This window comes from Anomalospiza imberbis, chromosome 8 (genome assembly GCF_031753505.1).
Source record: "Anomalospiza imberbis isolate Cuckoo-Finch-1a 21T00152 chromosome 8, ASM3175350v1, whole genome shotgun sequence".
Taxonomy (NCBI): Eukaryota; Metazoa; Chordata; class Aves; order Passeriformes; family Viduidae; genus Anomalospiza; species Anomalospiza imberbis.
This window is the reverse complement of record NC_089688.1, coordinates 22,734,601-22,754,440: the sequence shown is the minus strand read 5'-3', so window position 1 is coordinate 22,754,440 and position 19,840 is coordinate 22,734,601. Positions and strand designations below refer to the sequence as shown.

Below are 19,840 nucleotides of genomic sequence, written 5' to 3'. Positions count from 1 at the left end.
CGGCACCTCCCGGCAGCCATCGCGTGTGAGGTCACGCGGCTCCCTTATTTGCATATCCCCGCCCCCATCCGCACGAGCCGCTCCGGTGCGGCGCCATCTCTATGGTCCGTCCGCCCGTCGCCATGGAAACGCGGCCTGGCCGGGACGCCAGCGCTTGGAGTCAGGGAAGCGTAGAATCATCGGGGAATCGTCAATATTGCACGAGATCTTCAAGTTTATCCAGCCCAGCGCCACCACTGTTACCTGTAAGCCACTAAACCATATCACCCAGTGCCATTTCCAGAGGCCGCTTGAAAACCTCCAGGGATGGGCCCTCCACCACCTGGGCAACCAATTCCAATGCCTGATCACTCGAACAGTGAAAAAAAAAAATCTGTTATTTAATCTGAATCTCCACTGTCCCGGCTTGAGGTCATTTCCTCTGTCCCCTTCACTATAGGCACGGTAGAAGAGACTGGCCTCCACCTCATTACAACCTCCTTCAGGGTTTGCAAAAAGCAGCAAGGTCCCCCCTGAGCCTCCTCTTCCCCAAAGAGCGTGTGCCAAGCTGCACAATGACTTAGCAGAAGCAAAAATATATACATAGCTGCTTGGGCAGGTGTGGTAGTAATCCAGCAAATATCCTGTCTCTGGTCTTAGTAATCAGAGACTTACATTTCTCTCCCACGATTAATTTCCATTCATCCTGTGTATTTCAGAAAATAGGGACTATCATTGCCCATTATAATTTAAGATCTCTCTGTGGCCATTTCTCTCAAAGAAGCAACTCCTATGTTCAGCATATGCATCACCTTCCATCTCCCACTGCAACAGCTGCTTCCATTAAGCTGTTCTCAAATTTCACCAGGGGAAATTTCACCACGAAAAATTGAGGCAAAAGCCAATTGCTGTGTACAGAAAGGTATTATTGCACCCTATTACTTTCCAATGTTTTTGCACATTAAACTTACTAGTAGCTTCTTAGGCAGGTCATTTTTATAAATTCCTAGAAGCCAGACAACTAATTGTAATCAACATGGTATGTAATTAAAGAGTGATTTGTAGGTATTTAGCTTCAGCTATTGAGATCACCTGCAGCAGAGCAAGGCATAAGGCACTAATCAAAGAATCATTTAGTTTGGAAAAGACCTCTAAGATCACGGAATCAGTAAGCAACCCAAAGGAGCTGCACTACTGCTGCCATTGTGCTGGCTGATGACGAGCTGACCTTGCAGAAGGAGTCACCCATTTAAAACTCCTGTGGAGATTTCTGTCTGTAAAGGTCCACCACAGTGCAGGTGCTTACAATAAGGTAGTGCTGATGGGAGCCACTGATATGGCTTGTTACTTAATTACGATCTGGATGAGCTGTGAGTACAAATACCAGCTCAGTTGTGGCTGGGTGTGAGTAGAAAGTTTTGGGGAGGTAGCACTCAGAGCAAAGAGGAGGGTTTGTTTTTGTGGTGTTTAGTGGGGGATTCTTTTCTATGTTCCTTAGCCTGTTACTTTAAAGGTTGCAGTTCTTTGAGTTTTGCTGACTTGAGAAAGAACCTGAAGTTTTGGTAAGTGCTTTTGAATTTTTCCATGCTGGCTTTATGTGCTGATTTTAGCTGCTTCTTTACCTATGTCCTTGCTTCCTGCCTGAGCGTGTAGTGTAATTGCTGAGCCTCCTGTTGCCATCTTAAGGTGTAAGGGCACGTTCAGGCAAGTTTTGCTGCCTTGGTTACCACAGGAAAAACTTCCATTAGGTCTAATGTGGTATCTCGGGGCATTTCCTTATTCTGTGTCCCGAAGGTACTTCAGTGACAAAGAGCCTGTGGAAAGTAACTTTTCTTAGGATTAGGTTGTGTATCCTACTGTTCCTTGGTTAAGTGAAGGCATTCTCCTGGTTGTCTTTTCTCCACATGTGAGTACACATATGCCAAGTAAATCTCTCTCTGTGTTCTGCCCTTATAGACTGGGCTGTTTTGCAATGTTTCTACATTTATACACTACCTTAAATGTTTGCAGTAGCAGAGCAGTGTACAACTGAGGTGTTCTGTATTTTGCTTGGCTTCTTAAAAACACAAATCCCTTTGGAGTGCCCTTTTCATATCTGCTGTTTGATCATGCGGGTGCCAGTCCATGTACAGTAGTATAACTTGGTTGCAGTATTGACTCATGCCAGTGCTCTACTCTGTAATATTCCTAGCACGACCTGCTTGTGAAAGATACTAATGTAAGTTATTACTATTGTGTGATGAGAGGCTTTAAACACTTTAATTTGGAAAAAAATGACACAGAAAGGCCTTTGAGTGATTGTATTCCTGGAAACATAAGCTTTTCTTTTTATTCCTATTTTAAAAAATCAATATTATTTGTAAGCTATGCTCTGTATTGTCTAAGGACCGTAATAGAAGGTAGTTGGTTGGTTTTTTAAAGTTGTAACAAAGTTGTAGATCAGCAGATGCTGCAGCAGTCTGCCTTGGGGATGCAGTAAGAGCATTGTTCCCATGGGTAATTCTAGCTCAGATGTTTGAACTTACACTAGAAATGCTGTGTGTGTTGCTGTTGTAACAGAAAACCCCCTTATATGCCAGAGGGGTATGTTGTATATAATACAACCTCAAATAAAGGATAATCTTTCCTGCCCTGTCCTACTGTTTAGAGTGTTGACACTCTGGGAAGACTTGGTGCATAAGAACACACCTTCTGCACTTCTTCATAGCTATCCTCAATGCAGGATGTGTGGGATTAAGATGTAAGATCTAAATAGGCTCTATTTAAAGAACAAAGAGCTAAAATGCAAATAGTTTTCTGTGACACTAGTGTTTGTCAACAGAGGAAATCCACTGTGGGCACAACCTCCCGCTGGAGAACCAGGCTATGTGATCTGTTAACTCCTTTGCAGGATATCAGGAGACTTCCAAGAGCACTTCAAGGACAAAGACTTGTAACCAAGCAGCTGTGAGAATAGCATGCTGTGGAAGTACAAAACATGTTGCTCTGTTATGCAAACTGTCTTTGTGTAAGATAAGAAAGTACTGGTAGGTAACTGGAGCTGGGCATGGGAATTAAGGCTGGAATTGAATGATTTGTCTTGGAGTGTGTAAAGTAAACAATATATAACCAGGAGGAACCAGATAATTATGGAATGTCTGAAGCAGCTCTTACAGGGTAAAACCTTTCAAGGCCCCCTGCACTATATCAGTAATACCATGTAGGGCTGAGATTACCAAGGTAACAATATCAGAATTTTCAGGTTTAATTATGGATGTGCAAAATTGAGGAATAAATAATCTGGGTAGATTGGCTGTTTGGGAGGAGACTGAGGTATGGGAAGCATGAATGTGTCAGAAAAAGTGGATCCTGAAATAAGAAAACGTATAAAATGAGATAAAGGTGAAATCAGCTGACTGAAGGATTGCAGGTATCTGGGTGATAGTGAAGCCTGAGGACCCAAGCTCACAGGAATGCTGAAGTGATGCTCCTTGAACAACCTGCTGGACTCTACATCAGGTCTATGCTGGAAAGAATTGTTGTGGGAGGGCAAAGTGGGGTAGATGTGCATCCTAGTGCTAAGTGGTGTGGGAGGGAAGGGTGACTCAACAGCATCATGTGTGGTTCATAAGACTTGATTAGTAGCTTTATAGCTGTGTGCTAAGTGATATAAATAGCCATGAGATGCTACTGGTGCATTAATGAGGTTATTGGTCATTTAGTTGCCTTATTGTTGTGCTTGATATAATTAGTGCCCTGAGTCTGTTCTCTCAACACTGTAATATGAAGGGGAATAGCTGGGCAGAACTCACAGCTGGGGGCTCAACTAGGACCTCCTAATTTGGAAGCTTGAGCTAACTGATACTGAGATCTTTGAAGAATGCGTGTGGATGGAGATGCTGGGTATCAGATGAACTCTTGAGTGAGTGGAGGAGCAGGTCTGTGCAGGCTGTGTTTTAACATGGAGGGGATCCTTAGGACTGAATGCTATGAAATACACATTAAAATATGCTCAACTAAAGAAAAAATAGTGTCTAGATACAGAGCTGCATCTGGGAAAGGGTTTAAATGAGGAAAAACATGGTAGCTGGGATACTGAGACATGGGACACAGATTTGAACCTCAGGTGAAGAAGACATCTGATGTAAAGGGTGCCTGCAGTGGTTACTGGGAAGATGAGAATGGTGGTGGTGGAAGCTTTAATAACACAGAAGAAGTTAGGCTAAGCCAAAAGGAGAAAATGTCAGAAAAAGAGAAACTGTGGAGTATATCCAAAATGTATCCTCTGGTGGTGCAGCAGATGCATACCCAGGGAGATGCTGAATAGGTGACAGTGTCAGGATCACCTTGGCAGCAGGCAGGGATGTTTTCTAGAGCCTTGCCTGCTGATGCAGTCACCCTATGGTAACACTCATCATGTTTTATTCTTGGTGGCACAGCTGTTCCAGAGCTGCTGTGTTATCCAGCAGCTGCAGGCAGGGTAGGAGTGGCTGCTCTAAACCTCTCTCTCACCACTGAGTTGCATTTTGACTGCTATTTGAGCAGAGTTATGCAGGGAGGTGGTTTTTGGATAACAGCTGTCAAGTAAAGACTTGCTCTGCAATGACTTGGCCTTTTGCTGGTGTTTTGATTTCATACAGAGTCTGGGCTTTGTGCAGACCTCAGAAACAAATACCAGACCCACACTAGACTTCAGTGCTTTCTGGGAATGTTGCTTTGAATAGCTGAAATGGATCTTCTGCCCCTTCAAAGGGCCTCTATAAGGGGAGACTGACTGTAATAGGCATTAGCTGCTATTTCCAGAGTTACCAATGCCAGCTGGAGCTCTTTCCTTCATGGTGCACTAGTACCAGCAGGGTAAGACTGGTGTCTTCTGGCTTCAGAAGTTAAATTCTCCCCCTTGGCTGTGCTGAAGGGATTGTTCATGGAGCTATATCAGCTGTGCTTGTGGTATTTTTCCAGTTGGCTTGGGCTGCTGTAAGAATTTGGGTAGTGAAGTAATTCCTGATAGAAAGGTCCCTCCTGTGGGGTGAGGGGAAACAGGGTCAGAATCCCAGCACTGCTGGGGGAGTTCCTCAGACTGGATTTGTGATGTGGGGAGGCTTGTTCTCTACAGCATTGATTTGTATTCCTGTTAATCACTGCTGTCTGCTGGTACCTTGAACCAGGTGTGATGTAGTAACCCCTTGTGCAAGTATTTAAAACTTCTTGGAGTACTTTGCTGGGGCAGTATGGGTTGGTTTTCTCTTCAAGAGTGTAGCAAAATGTGGTGATATGTTTGGGGGGTGAGTGGGTTTGTGTTCAAAATGGAAGTTTTTCCATTATTTAGTAGCACTAGCATGGGAATCTGGTCCTCTAGATAAAAACTAAGGCCTGAAAAGGCTTTTAATGAGCTATTGCATTTTCCTTTAATTCCTGTGTTGCTGCCAGGCATGTCTGGCTAAGAGAAAGAATCCTGTTTAGGAAGGCAGCCAAGTGCCTGTGTCCTAAGGATCAGTACTGGTGGTGGAGGATCAAAGTTGTGTTGTATGGCTTTTTGTACTGCTTTCCCACCTCCCCAAGAAGTACTTGGGAGTCTTCTCCTGGATGAGTTTTGCTGAAAAGACTTCAAACCAAGCATGACCTTAAGTTGGCAATAAAGGGATAGAAGTGACAAGGAAAATATGAAACTGCTTTGTCTTTATCTTCTCCCACGCACTATCTCCAGCTACCAGGATGCTGGGTAAGTGTGTGGGACTGACACTAGGCTGATGGAAGGCAAACCTTGGCTGATTAAAAACATTCAGTTTTAACCTCTCACTTTAAGCAGTCCTTGGAGTTTTGGGATTTTTTTTTTTTAAGTCTTTACCAAAGCTTTGTCAGGTGGCAACAATTTTGCAGACTCTGCTCAAAATGGGGAGACTAACTGGAAATAACTCATAACTTCTTCATCCTCTTGGCTGAGGGAAATTGGTGCTTTTGCAGTATTCATCCCTATACCCTTGGGAGCTGTTACAGAGCAATGGCAGGAGATCTGTGTTTTTTTGTGGGGTGGGGAGAGGAGGAGGTCAGGAAAAAAGCTAGAAAGAATAGTCTGAAAGCTTGAGTGCTGGAACAGAGGAATGGGTAACTTAATGGTATCTTCATTTGTGAGCTGATCACAGGGCTCTGGAATGAGGCAAGAATAGTCTTGGTTGAGAGTTACAGTAAATTAGTCATGTCCTCTCCCATGGGCCCAGTGTCTCTACAGTTGTGTTGGCTTGCAGCATATTCCCTGAGGCAGTATCTAAACCCATCCAAACTGCTAGCCTGACCTAGAGACTCTGCTTCTGCTGGTCAGAGGACTTGGTGAAACCAGTCTCTGCAGACATGTGGGAAACTTTTATGAAGTTTCACATGTTGGGTATTGTGGCACACCTGTGTGTTGGTACTGCCCATGGTATAGTCAGGCTCACTTCAATCTCTCTCTTACAAAATGTGAAGTCTGGCATGGAATTGAATACTTAATTTCCTCTGTTTTCTGTAGCTCACAGTGGTCTCTTGTGTTCCACAAATACCTAAAAAGAAAGCTTACCAAATTCAAAGCTAGCTGAGGTGATAGTAAAGATCTACTGCCCTGAGATGTTCAGAAAAACCATCTGTATGGTCTTCTGTATTTTTAGCAGGTAACTTCTGCTGCTTTAGGTACTAGGAAAGCTGTACCAGACTTGGGCATTTCTGTTTTAACTAGTGGTGGTTTCATCACCTGTAGTAACTGAGAGGACTGAAACAAAAGCTCCTCTTATCAAATGTCCTCTCTAGTTATTTATTACAAACATTGCTTGTTTGCTCCATAGCAACTCTGTGGGGCAGCTGATGTGAAGCACGCTTTGCTTGGCAGGCCTTTTTCAGGAGCTGTGGTGTCAGTCCCCTCAACCTCCACCAAGGTGTTTGAGGAGGGAAAAGCCCTGCCATATGACTGGGGCAGTGGGTAAGGGAATTGCTGGAGTCAGCTCTGGCAAGCCTGGGAATAGTCTGCAGTATCATGTTCTCACCAAGAAGAGATGACAATCTTATGTTAGTTTTCTGTGACCGCCTTTGGAATTTTCTCTCCTTTTTATAGTCCCTGGTATCTCATTCAGCACCAGCCAAGTGAGATCTGAACCCTTTTCCAGCAAGGTCCGAACTGCTGGAGAGGCTTAAAAAGAGAGGCTGCCTTGTCTCTTGCTGTGACCTTTCTTACTGGGTTGGCCTCTTGTTGTTCCCTGCTGCCAAGCACTGTTCCCTGTGGAGAGGCTTGGCTCCCAGGCACATCCTGCTGTCTGCTCATCCAGGTTTTCCATCTGTGCCACCAATACCTGGCATGTATTGATGGATGTCAGTGGCTCTCAGGACCAGGCAAGTATTTAGCAGAGTTCAGCTCAGGCTTTAAGGACTGCTTTGCTTGTTCCTGCTCAGGACATTCAAGTGCTGGACAACAGATGTAGTGATTTTTTAATTTTTTTTTTCCCCTGAATATAACAGAACTTGAAAGTGGAGCAAAGGAGGATGGTAGTTGGAAGACACAGATCAGCTAGGATCCCCTCTCCCTTTCTGGTTCTGTAGTTGCTCCTGAAGAGTTGGGTGCTGTCAGATATTTACTTCCAAGACTAGGCCAGCCTCTGGCTGCTGGTACTGGAGAAACAAGAGAAGTAGGAGCAGGTGGATCATAGTATGGTTTGAGTTGGAAAGGACTTAAAGATCATCCAGTTCTAACTTCTCTGCCATGGGCAAGGGTACCTTCCACTAGACTAGAGCTCTCAGAACCCCATCAGGTCTCACCTGGAATGCTTCCAGGGATTGGGCATGCGCAGCTTCTCTGGGCAGCCTGCTCTGGTGTCTCACCACTCTCACAGTAAGGAATTTTAATTCCTAATATTCAATTTGAATTCACTCTCCATCAGCTTAAAACTATTCTCCCTTGTCCTATCACTGCTTCCCCATGTGAAAATTCCCTTGCCAGCCTTCTTGGAGACCCCCTTTAGGTACTGGAAGGTGCTATAAGGTTTCATTGGGAAGAGGAAGGGGAGAAGAAACTGGGGGTTTGACTCCTTTCCTCAAGTGCTACCACTTGATGTTGGTGTTTGGAGTTGGTTTTCTTAAGCATCTGGCTTTTGATGCCTTCCAGCCATCAGATGGCCTGACAAATGATCACCTTCTGGGCAAACCCTGTTTTCCCTGAAGCAGTGTCTGCTTTTACTTCCTGGTAAGTGAGGGACAGGGTCGGGCAAGCTGGTGCTGGTGTTCTCAAAGCTCTCTTCTCCTGTACACATGGATTTTTCATGCCGTAGCTCAGCCTGAAGGTCAGTATGAACAACAGGCAATTGTGTAATGGTGGGGTAAACTGCACTGTCAGCCCCTGGGAGCACCAAGGTGCAGCTCTGCAGGGGCAGGAGCATTGTGCCTCCTGCATATCAAAACCTTGTTGCAACACACCCAAGCATTCAGAGCAGTGCTGGGCCGTGCAAGCCAGGAGCTGGGGCTCGGTGCCTCTGCAGGTAAGGCTGTGACTGGGCAGTCTGAGAGCTCTGTGCTTGGGAGCAGGCAGGGATAGGGCAGCAGCAGGCAGCTGTGCAGTGGAGCCTGGCAGAAGCCACCCAGTCAAGGCTTGCCTTGCAGGTTTGCAAACTTCCTCCGGGGCTCTGAAGGCTTATGTAGGCTGTCAACACACTCCTCCCGGGTGATGTGCTTCCAGGGAAATGTATTTGCTTCTGTGGTAGGGCATGTGATAATGCTGCCCTGAAGCGCTTCTAGCCCTGCTTAATCCTCATCTTGTTCCCCTTTCTTATCTGTTCAGTTTACTTCCTCTTGTGGGTCATCCTGCCTAGCTGAGCCACCAGCTTGTTCCCCTTATCTTCCTTCAAAAATCAAAGCAATTAGTAGCTGTGCTCAGGCTGCCTTGTGATAAACCCCCAGTGATTTAGATGGCCTGTCAGTCCTTTTCCTTGCAGCTGCCAGGAAGACCTGGCAGCAATGATGCTGACAGCCAAAACACAGGGTACTACAGAAGCTTTTGAGCAAGAGCTGGTCATCCACTAGATGTGAACAGCTTCTCCAGGGTTGTCCTTAATTGGCTTGGAGCTGCACACTGACCCAGCAGAAGGAGTGTAAGCTGGGCTTGCTTTGTTTCATATGATGGATGCAATAGCTGCACACTCTCTGTGCAGGCTGCTTTCTCTGAAATACAAGCACTTCACAGAAGTGTGGATCTCAATAGGGATGCGTGGATGAGTTCTTTGAAGAGGTGCTGAGACTGGTTTTCAAGATGAGACCATTTATTCCATGTACCCACTTCATGCTGCCATTGACATATAACACTCCTTTGGATTTTTGTGGTTGTTCTGAGCAAGTTAGGCAAGTAGGTTGTGAACTTTGTTTAATTTCCTCCTATCTGAGGCGGTAATGGTTGTGATGGGCTTTGTCTCCAAGGTTGCAAGTCTTGTTTAAGGGTGCTGCCTGGTCTTGACTGAATACTCCAGTGCTGTTCCCTGTGCAGGATGAAGGCTTCTAGCCCTGAACCCATAGTGAAAGTAGGCTTGAGCTAGTTAGTGTACATTATGAACCTCTAGGAAAAGGAGGAACTTGTGCTAGCTAAAAAGAAAAACCCCCATTTTGCAGTACCCAGCATTGGTTGTGTCAGGCAACTCTCAGGTGACAGCTGAACTTTCATCTCTCTTTCTTGGTTAACACCTGTGGGAGAGGCAACTCTAGTTAAGGCAAGAAGAGCTCACAGGATCTGAACTCTGGGGGTGAAATAATCCAGTTTGCTGCCTTTAGTTCTATGCATGGCCTTTTCCTGTCTCTGATAGCAAACTTTAAAAAAAAAAAAAACAACCCTATGCTATATAGTTTCTTTCTGGCCCTAGGAGAGAGGATAATGAGTCATGGGAGGACATTGCTTGGTGCCCTGGAGGGTGCTGGGATATCTGGCAAAGGCAGGCTAGGAGACAATTCAGCTACATGTCAGCACTGCTCAAGGTAAATGCACACTTAAACGTGAATGGTAATTAGTAAGACCAAAAAGAGAAACCTGTACATGTAAACTTGTCAGAGGAAGTGTAGATGTGCCTGGATTTTGCTCTAGAAATAAACAAAAGGTACAGCTCTTGTTTGCTTATCAGAGCAACAGCAGGGCTTTGGGAGAATGGGGAGAGCGTCAAGGACAGCTGAAGATCTTTTTATTTGTTTAAGATTTCCTTGTCTGGGCAGGATGGCAGTTAACATGACTGCAGCAGGGTTGGGCTGTGTTGCCTCTTTCCTTTCTTTGCCTGCTTGCTTTGTTTCTTTCTCTTGTGCCTGCCTTCCCCATTTTCATGCCTACTCAAGGGCCTTCAGTTTCTTGCTGCCTTCCAGTACTGCAGACACAAGTCATGAGGCTATGAGGTTGACTTTTCTGCCCTCAGTGGTCTTTGTCAGCTTGTTCTCATCTTTGCAACTCAGAAGTGTGGGTTAAATGATGTCTTGCAGAAGAGCTAACTTGGCAGTCATTGGCAATGTGGTTCACTTGTTCTTGGTAGGTTCCTGCCCCTGCAAGCTGGGGGGAGCTTCTTCTATTAATTATTAATTAGTTGGTATGCTTACAGTGTGAAGTATATCTCTTTATTCACCCTGAAATGTATATAACCGATATAAATTGATTCTCTTCCCCTTCTGTCTTCACAGCTTTTGAGACTTAGCAACTGCTCCAGAGAAGTGCCCCCTGTGTAAAACCCCAGGCTCTTGTACAATGTACCAGTCCAGCTTTGTGCCACGGGAATATTACCCAGCCATGATCCCACCTTCTGCCTACACCTACCCACCTCTGCGGCCTGGGAGAGCAGAAGACATGTCCAGATCTGTGATGTTCCCTCCCATCCACATGCACAACTTCTACAGTCGACCCATCACCTTTGTGGTGGACCGGAACAGCTACCCTGACTATGTGGGAGGTCAGGTGGAGTATCATCATCTGTACAGTGCCTCCAATCCCTATATCTATCCATACCACACCTGGCACTTCCCTCCTATGGTCCCTATCCCTCTCTACAATCCCTATGCAAACTACCATCCCTATGCTACCTGCCAGAGGTCAGATCAGTATCGAGATAAGTGGCCAGAAGGCTTCACAATGAGAGGGGAGCTTCAATGGGGGAAGCTTGGAAAGGTGTTTGGGCCAAGGAAAGACCTCCCAGAATTTGTGAAGGATGACCTCCGGAGGGTTTATGGCACCTACCCTCGGACCAATGTTTCCATATGCTATCGGAAAGGAGAGTTCTTGGTCAAGGGAGACCCCAAGATAGAAGACCAGAAATTTGCAGTGGAGAAAAAAGTCATCCAGCAGGCTGTGACCCCCAGTGCCAGTGAGGCAGATGACAGCAGTGAGGACCGGAACCGTAAGAAGAAAAAGAAACTGAGACATTGAGGTAGTCATCTACCCAATGGACTGATGCTCCAGTACCCTCATGGGAGCCAGTTGGTAGCTGGTTTTGGTGTGGTTGGCAAATAACACAAGCAATGGATGCCACCATTCTTGTTGATTTCTTTTAATTGCTCCCCATTCGCCACAGCCTTGCGGCAGATTTACCCTTTTTGATGGAAAATGCCCATCCTGTGAAGAAACCACATGGCACTTTACTGTTGGATCAGCTCACTGGTCCTGGTTTTGAAATGAACATTTGATTTCCACAGGTTCTGTTGACTGGTCACAGCCTGGTGGGGGATCTCCAAACTGCAGCCCTTGATCAGAGAAATGGGCCTCTTCCTACTCTGTCCAGGGGAAGGGGCCTGTAAGCTGGTTCTCTTCCTGGAGAGATAAAAGCTGAATTTCCTTCAGGCTGAGGGCAGTGCAGGTCCCAGAGGGCACAGGGGTTCTTGAACACACTGAAGAACAATTGTCTGCATGTCTTGTCACTGCTGTTTATGACCATATCATTGTGCTTTATCACCACATGAGGCCTGTATGCAGCACTTCCCTACACTCTGGTGTCCCTATCCTCTTACACTTGATAATGTGGTGCTCAATACTCCTGGCCACATGTCCTTATTGAAACTCCTTTTGAGGCCCTGCTCTGGGTCTGACTTGGCTCTGGTTCGAGGTGCTGGCTCCCCAGTGAGGTTACTGGAGTTGTGTGAACCACAGCACTTCCATAGTGTGGTGGTTGTACTGGAAGAGTGTGCTGGAACCCTGGTGGGCTGTGAGAGGCTGGGTCTGACTTACTTGCAAATTTCTGTACCTTTTAAATTATTATAAACAATAAAAAAAACCAAATGCAAATGCTTATATTTCTGATTCTTAACTACCTAACATCAGTCTCTTTTGTGAACAACTTACAATCAGATTTAGCACCTTTTTGTGAAGTTTGGGATGGCTTCTGCTATGGTTCATGCCCAGCCATGGTGCCTTGTCCCACTTGGCAGTACCCTGCCTTGCCCTAGTTTCCTGTTCTCCCCCTGACCTCACACATGGGAGGTAATGGGATGTTATCCATCTGCATAGCAAAGGAAAGACTGTAAGGGTGAACTTGGAGGCCTTTGGTTGTTCTGAATTGCTATAAACTGAAAGCAAGTGGATTTTTTTTTTTTTTTAAGCTAGTGCAAGTTTTGTTTAACCAATTGCCAAAATGTCCCCTTCCCCATTCAGCTTCTTGGAAATGTGTTTACTCTGCTGCCAGACAAAGCTGCAAGAGGGCTGAACCAGAAAAACTGCTGTAGAAACCTTGTTTACCAGTTTGGTGGTAAACTGGTGCTCCCTTGGCTGTGGTGCAAACAGTGGCAGTGGGACTTGCTGAATGGGCTAGAAAAGGCCTCTGTTAATGACTGCTGGCTAATCAGTTATGGTTTTGGTTAGCTAGTATAGGAAAAAGGCAGTACCTCCTGCTGGGTTGGTTGTTTGTGTATTGAGGTGTTTTTAATCTCTTCCTGGGCTGAGCAGGCTCTCCTGCCTAGTTAGGGATGTGCAGTTAAATGCCTGCATTGGTGGTGCACTCCCTGTCCTTCCAGCAGCAGCTCCTTTGGGCAGTGAACCCAAAGTTCATGCATTGCATCCTTGTGCAGTGGATCAGCACCTCAGTGGGGTGTGGGAAGGAGCTTCTTCCCCATCCTCTGGAGTTGTTGTGGGACACAGCTGAGCTGTCAGAACTGGATGCTGCCTGCCATGGGCAGGGGCTGCTGTAGGAGAGATCCTGGAAGAGGTGCAAACCAGCTCTTCTGGGCAAGGTAAGAAAGAGCATGGGTTTTGCCATACAGTGATGTTGAAATGCTACATAAATTACAAGGAATTGCACAATAACTTAAATGCCATTCCTCCAGCTGTTATGTTCCTGGTGGCAGCATGACACCATGTTAAAGTGAAAATGTCTCCAAAACTCAAGAGGCACAGCCAGGCTCTACCAGAGGTATGTGATGGATGGGTGAAAACAGAGCCTCTTGCCTACACAAATACTTTCTCTAAATATGTTGCTGCTGGGGTCATCTCCAAGGCCATGGGGAGACAGAGGGCATGACCCTTAACTTTACCCATCCTGTCCTGTTTATCTTCTCCAAAGTTTTGTTTGGTTTTGCTGCCTGAACTCTGAACAGGAGATTGCTGGGCACACCCAGGCTGTTGTTCTGACAATGTGTATTTTTAGCAGAGGCTCACAATTGCTTGCAATACATCAGGAGGTAGTAATGTATTTATTTTCTCAAATGCCATTTCACTTCCAGAAGGAAGAAAACATTCTATAGTTGGTTGGGTTTTTTTTCCCTTGGGGGAAGATGTGCCACAAACCTCTAGTAGCTCTCTGATAGCAGATATTTCTGTGGTGGCCATAACTGCCCACCACTCCTATCTGGTCTCTAGGCAGGAGCCAAGATTTACATATTCCTTGTAGGAAGAGCTCACAGTTGCCTTTTCTTCCTGAAGGTTTGAGGCCCAGTTGCTGCCCAGCTGCAGAACTGAATCCATAGGGCATTTTGGAGGCTTCAACGCCTATGGAATTCAGTTCTCAGAGCCGAGCAGCCAGTGCGAGTCAGCTTCCCCTGGCTCCAGCCAGCTGTGTCTCCATCTGCAAGGGGGGAAAAAATAGCAAAGAGCTCATCATGTCTTTGACACAGGGCAGGCACTGAGCTGACACAGTTTTTTGCAACTGGGAGCTGCCACAAGGAGAAGACTCTGGAACCTCTCATCCTGGAAACGGCACAGACAGATGCAGCTTTCTTTGGAAACTTTGCTCAAGTTGGCTGGCTCTTTTTTTTCCCCCACTGCTTCAATATATGCTGTTTAGAGTCACTGCAAAGTTTCAGGTCAACCCTGAGCTCTGCAAACCTGCTAGAGCTGTAAGAGAAACACCATTTCTGCTACTTAGGGCTGGTATTGGCAGGTGTGTTGAGAATCCCCCTATGCATTTGCTCTGTGTGCAGGTGTCACACATCCCTTGGTCTAAACTGCTCTTCCTAAATGCTCTTTCCTCAGTGTGAGTGTCTGAAAAGGGGCAAGCTGTACCAGGGGGATGCTTAGTCCTGCAGGAGCAGCCCAGCACTTCCAGACACTGACCCTCTGCTCCATTCATACTGAAACCAATGCCCACGGGAAATCCTTGAACTGGGAGGTGCCAGCTGAGGGGAATGGTTTGTGCAGCAGGTGCTACTCTGGGTGGACCATGAGGTGCAGGAGCTTTCTGCCCATTTGGAAGTGGGAAGGGACATGGGATAATTCTGTGTAAAATGAAGAGTGAAAGGCCTTTTCCAGATAGCTCAGAGATTAGATTCAGGGAGGGACTGGTCTCCATCTGGGTTAACCTGGGACCTGCTGGTGCATCCCACAACTATACACATACCCTTTGCTGCCCACTGCCCCCACCCTCTGGTTTGGGCAGCAGAGCTTACATGCATGGAGAGGCAGACTTGAGGGACACAGAGGGATCCCCCTGAGCACCCACAGAGCTGCTGATGCTGCCAGCAGCTTTGGGCAGCCTCACCCCTCAGCAGATGTTCACTTTCAAACCTGGGGACTGAGCTAATGGCTAAAATGCTTTTCCTTGGCTCAGCAATAGCTTGGCACAGTTGTGATGACAGTGGCTCAGGCAGGAGTAAGCACCAGGAGAGGACTCCAGCCCTTTGCCTGTATGTCAGCAGAAGAGACGGGAAATGACACACACCACTTTGGAGCACGGGCAAAGATTTCAGTGGGGGAAGCACTGAGCAACCGTTGCACGAGCAGTGAACTCTGCGATTGCTCAACTGCTGGCCCCAGGCTCTATTTTAATCCCTCTGCTGGGAATTACAGTTCACTTGGGGCAGCATGAACTCACCATCCTGATGCACATAGCAAAGCAGCCAAACCCTGTTGCAAAAGCTGAGGAATCCCAGGCTGAAAGTGCCAGCTCTGGTGTATCCCAGGGACCACGTGCAGCAGTACCACAGGGGCTGCCTGGAGGGGCAGCAGTGGAGGGAGATGGGGTAAAGCAGAGCTTACACCACAGTCTCCACCCTGCAGCAGGTGGTCAGGGTCAGAGAGGCAGTTCAGGGACTGAGCTGTGCACTGTGCCTGTTTTCAGACCATTATGACTTGGCAGGGAGTTTTCAGTAGATCTGAGCTTCTCAAACTCTGAGCCTTCTCCTCCTCCTCTTACTCTGCAGGCAGCCACCTGTGCAATTGAGTGGGCAGGAAGGCAGCCTGCCAGAGACATTGCAGCCACATGGAAGCATCTGCCAGCCTGAAATGGTTGGTAGGGTTGGGTTGCTTTGGGGCTGCCTGTTGTCTGTCTCATGGCCATAGGGGGGTTACCCTGCAGTCCCTGGCTATATAAGTGCATGGAAAACCTTTGTATTTCATTTTTTAAGATGTAAAACTCTCCTCTGAGGCATTTACCTCACATCATTGATGGATGTCTGCTGTTCAAAGTGCCATTTATCTGCCTTCATCCCTCTGCTGCTCTAAGCAACCACTGCTTTCAGAAACTGAAACGTGCAGACCAAGGAAAAGCCTTCCTCCTCATCTTCCTCCATGGGCTGATTTGCAAAGAAAGGGGAAGGGTTTCAAACAGACAGGCAGGTGAGCAGGATGGGGGTCAACACCAACAAGCCTTTCCTGATGGTCCTCCTTCCCTTGCACCATGGCCCAGGGAGGTGATGTGGGTGCTGGGGCTGAGTTGGACAGCCCAGAAGCCATCTGGCGTGAATTCCCCCATGCCCTGTGTCCCACCCTTCCCAGCTTGGGGCAGGGACAGCTCCATCATGATACTGTTGGCATCCTACCAGTGGGAGCTGGGACTGGGGCACCCCATTGCCAAAATGCACCAGAAACAGTTTGATCCAAGGGCAATGGAAAATCCATGAGGGATGAGCTGGGAAAGAAATTATTCAAATGCAAACTCAGACAAGCTCCAATTCTGATTTCATTCTTGGCTGCTTCTGTAAGCAATGTGCCCATGGTATGGCATCCACAGCACACCACATGCTCTGCTTTTGCTCCTTGGTTTTCCTGACCCAGCTTTGTCCTGTATTCCTTCACCCAGGCAGGGCCTGGGCTGGATTTGGCCCTGTGTATTTGGGATTATCCCAAGACCCTAGGGGGTCTGCACTGGAGTGGGATGCCAGGTAATACCTGAAAGGGCAGGGATGAATGGAGATGTGGGAGCCACCTCGGTGATGGGTATTTTGCTGCTGTGAAGATGCCCTGCCCTGGCCTGATCCTGTGCTTTCTGGAGGCTGTGTCAGGGTCAGGCTGCAGCACTGCACTGTGGGGTGACCATTGCCCCACCTCAGCCCGGGGGAGATTTACATCAGGCCAGCTGCTACCTTTGCAGGTGAGGGTTTCATAGCCCCACTGCAACCTGCCTCGTCTGACCCTGGAGCTGGAGCCCTTGGCCAAAAGGTTGAGAGCTCCTCAAGGCTCCTGACCTCAGCCCAAAATGATGGTGAGTCAAGAGACACTGCAGACAATCAGATGCTCAGGAGGACACTGCTGCTGTGGGGCTTTCTCTGTAGAGCACAGCAGAAATGGCCACATGAGCTGATTTCCCATGGCAAGCCCCGCTGGAGGCGATGGGAAGACACAGAGAAGCAGAAGCTCGCTCATGGCCAGCCCTGCTGCTGGAGAGCTGCGCCGCGCCAGCTCAGCCCTGAGCTGCCACAGGCGCTGAGCTCTTTCTGGCTTTCGCTCTCCACTCCCTCCCTGCCGTGGGTCCGTGGGACAGGCTGGAGCGCTGCCCTCTCCCTCGCTCCTGGGCGAGACAAAGCACAAGCCACTGCTCCAGAGGGGACGTGACTCCCAGGCACCTCCAGCGCTCAGAGGTTAATGATTTATTGCTTTATGTCTTAAAAAAAAAGCAGCAGCGCCCTCCTTTTGGCATTTCCAGCTAATTATCCCGGGAGTTACTGATTAGCTAGGACGTGCCTAGGCCCAAGCAGCGGAGTCCTGTGGGCTCTGCACAGCCACCGGCACCGCGCTGACATGGTGGCTGCACCATTATTCCAGGGAGTTTCACTTTGTCTTCCCGGGAACATGCCCCACACCGTTTAAAGTATGAGAAGCACGAGTCCGGTTTTGCAGGTTACTAAAAAAGCCGCGGACAGAAGTGAAGATGCTCGTGCGCACACACGGTGTCCGACACGTCCTGTCCCGCTTCCCGCAGCCGCGAGCGGGTGCGTTGCCATCAGCCGAGAGACGTCACCGCGTCCCCGCTGCTCGGCACGGGCAGAGCCGCCCTCTGCAGCGCCCGGGCTGCGGCTCCTCGGGGAGAGCAGCAGCCAAGAAATCCCCTCATTCCAGCCACAGCAGTCCCCCCGCTCCGGCGCAGACCCTCCCGTGACCCCGGCACTCACCCGACAGCTCCGGCTCCCGTCGAGGCGGGTCTGCGGGCGGCGGGGCCGGAGGCACTGTTAAATATTGCAGCCGAGTTACTCACTCACTTCTCTTCCTGGACGGCAGCGCGGAGTTTCCACCCACTTCTTTCACCTTTGGTTTCCAGGCTTTCTGAGAAAAGGGGAAGCCGTGGGAGGGAGCAACCGGCATCCCCGTGCCAGGGCCACGGCCCCCAGCAGCCTCTCCTTCCCGGGAAGGGGCGGATGCCAGAGGGGGCCGCTTTCCCGGGAAATGCGCCGTGGCTGGGAGTGCCTTGTGCCCGTGGTCCAGCACTCCACGATCCTCTTGGGTTAGGCAGATTTTCCTCCCCAGCCGAGTGGAGGGGACACCTGAGTTCTGCCTCCCTGGCATAAGCTCAAGGATGGCTGGCTGACCAGCTCAGCCTCCTCCTTTGGGAGTGAAAATCCCCTCGGGACTCAGACGTACCTTGGCCTCACCTCACCAAAACCCATTCAGTTCCTCCTTTAACACAGTGCCTCTGCAAGTGGGGACAGCGCCAGAGTTGGGGTCACATGCACATCACTGACACCTGTGATGAGCTGTGTCCGTCCTCAGCCCTCAGAGCCCTGCCAGTAGCGGGTGCTGCCAAGGGCCCGGGAATGTGCCAGCCAGCATTCCTTTCTGCAGCCAGTGTTTCATCCAGTGACATGCCCATGGAGCTGGCTGCCCTCCCTGGGGACATTGATAGATGATGTTCCTTCCCTGGGACATAAAGCCCCCACTAGCTACTGCCAGCTCTGGTGAGTTAGCACATGTATCTGGTGGGAACTCCTTTTTCTTAAAGTCCCATTCTCCAGCATTCTGTCAGTGCCACCAAATGCACAACCATTGTTTTTGCTCAGAAGTTACATCAGGTCCCAGAGTTTCCCTCTGCCAGCAGTCTGGAAATGAAAATCTGGGGCCCCAGCACTGGCTGTGGCACTGAGCTGATAGTGGGGTGAGCACCACTGCTCCTTCTGTGCCACAGTGAACAAACCCAGAAATAAACTGGCAAATTAATTGATGGGGGATGGTGAGATGCTTCACGTGCCTGGCTGCCTGTACCGCCCTGCCCGGGCTCGACAGCTGCCCTGCAGGTTCAGATAAAATTTACAGAGTGGTTTTGTCTTTTGGGAGCTGCCATGGTGTTTCTGGAGTGAGAAGCACCTGGAAGGCTCTGGCATGAAGGTGACCAAGCTGGAGCCACAGTTTTATCAATGCAAGCCCCCAAAGCAGGCAACATCAGCAATTCAGGGCCTCACAGTGCATTTTCAGGTGGTCAGGTGTGATTTGGCTGCACACCACAACTTTGCATGACTGCCACTCTCTGCCCCTTAGCTCCATCAAGGGGCTGGACAGGAACTTTGACATGTGGATCCGTGACCTGAAATATCTCTGATTTGTCAAGGCAGGGCTGCCCTCCTGCTCACCTGCTGCAGTCCCACCCAAACATGACACAGCTTACAGCACCCAGCACTCCCTCCCCACAGCTATGACTTTTGGCAGCTCTCAGTGCCACACTGGAGGTTTGGAGATCTCTCTGCTCCTTCCTTGCTGCCTGCTCAGTTTTTCCAAGGTAGCAGTGCAGCATCATGGTTATGACACTGATGTCCCCACTGGGGATGGGCCTGGCCAAATCTCTCCCTAGTGCTGGCTGCATTGCTTGTCCCTGTTGGGGTCAGACCTTGGACATCCCTCTGGCCACTGCTCCCAATACCTTCCACAGGACAAATCTTGCCCCCAGGAGGATTATCCCCCTTCTCAGTACCATAGCTGGCTTGGCCACTTCTTTGCACCCTTTTCCTTGGCACATGGGTCCCCCACATGCTCTGTATGTGTCTGCCTGCTGGGAAGGGTCTGGTGAGCTCCTGAGTTGGAAAACCACTGGAGAACAGGGGAAGAAGCAAAGAAGCAGGCAAGAGAGAGACACAAGTAGGGCAAAAAGGGAAGTCACTGCAGGCCTGGTGCCAAGGGGATGGGCATCAAGGCAGCTCAGACCCTGCACGGGTGGGAGGAAGGGAGTGCACAGATTTGCTGGTGATCAACTTTGCCAGCTCCCACAATGCAGGCTGTGGAAGGAAG

General features: G+C 48.6%; 2 protein-coding genes and 1 long non-coding RNA gene across 6 annotated transcripts in view; 2 read left to right on the top strand and 1 right to left on the bottom strand.

The window, feature by feature from the left end:
* Nucleotides 1-1,355: 1,355 nt before the first annotated feature.
* On the top strand, nucleotides 1,356-11,894 carry C8H10orf95 (chromosome 8 C10orf95 homolog). Of its 4 annotated transcripts, none has more exons than XM_068197931.1 (2): nucleotides 1,356-1,541; nucleotides 10,618-11,894. In XM_068197931.1, exon 2 carries the CDS (start codon nucleotides 10,682-10,684, stop codon nucleotides 11,354-11,356), a length of 675 nt encoding a protein of 224 aa, XP_068054032.1. In that variant the 5' UTR covers nucleotides 1,356-1,541; nucleotides 10,618-10,681; the 3' UTR covers nucleotides 11,357-11,894. The 4 variants fall into 4 exon arrangements, with proteins under 4 accessions (XP_068054032.1, XP_068054033.1, XP_068054035.1 ...); XM_068197932.1 differs by having other exon boundaries at nucleotides 1,361-1,383; XM_068197934.1 differs by lacking the exon at nucleotides 1,356-1,541 and adding an exon at nucleotides 1,750-1,885.
* SLF2 (SMC5-SMC6 complex localization factor 2) overlaps nucleotides 3,320-19,840 on the top strand; it is a 62,447-nt gene continuing 45,926 nt past the window's right edge. Inside the window, exon 1 of the mRNA XM_068197920.1 lies at nucleotides 3,320-3,477. Coding sequence (XP_068054021.1) covers nucleotides 3,443-3,477 — 35 coding nt within the window. The 5' untranslated portion in view covers nucleotides 3,320-3,442. The remainder of the gene's footprint in view (nucleotides 3,478-19,840) is intronic.
* On the bottom strand, nucleotides 13,503-15,485 carry LOC137478223 (uncharacterized). The gene is made up of 3 exons (XR_011001463.1): nucleotides 15,225-15,485; nucleotides 14,918-15,034; nucleotides 13,503-13,979 (listed from the first exon to the last, which is right to left on the bottom strand). It is a non-coding gene; the product is annotated as an uncharacterized lncRNA (long non-coding RNA).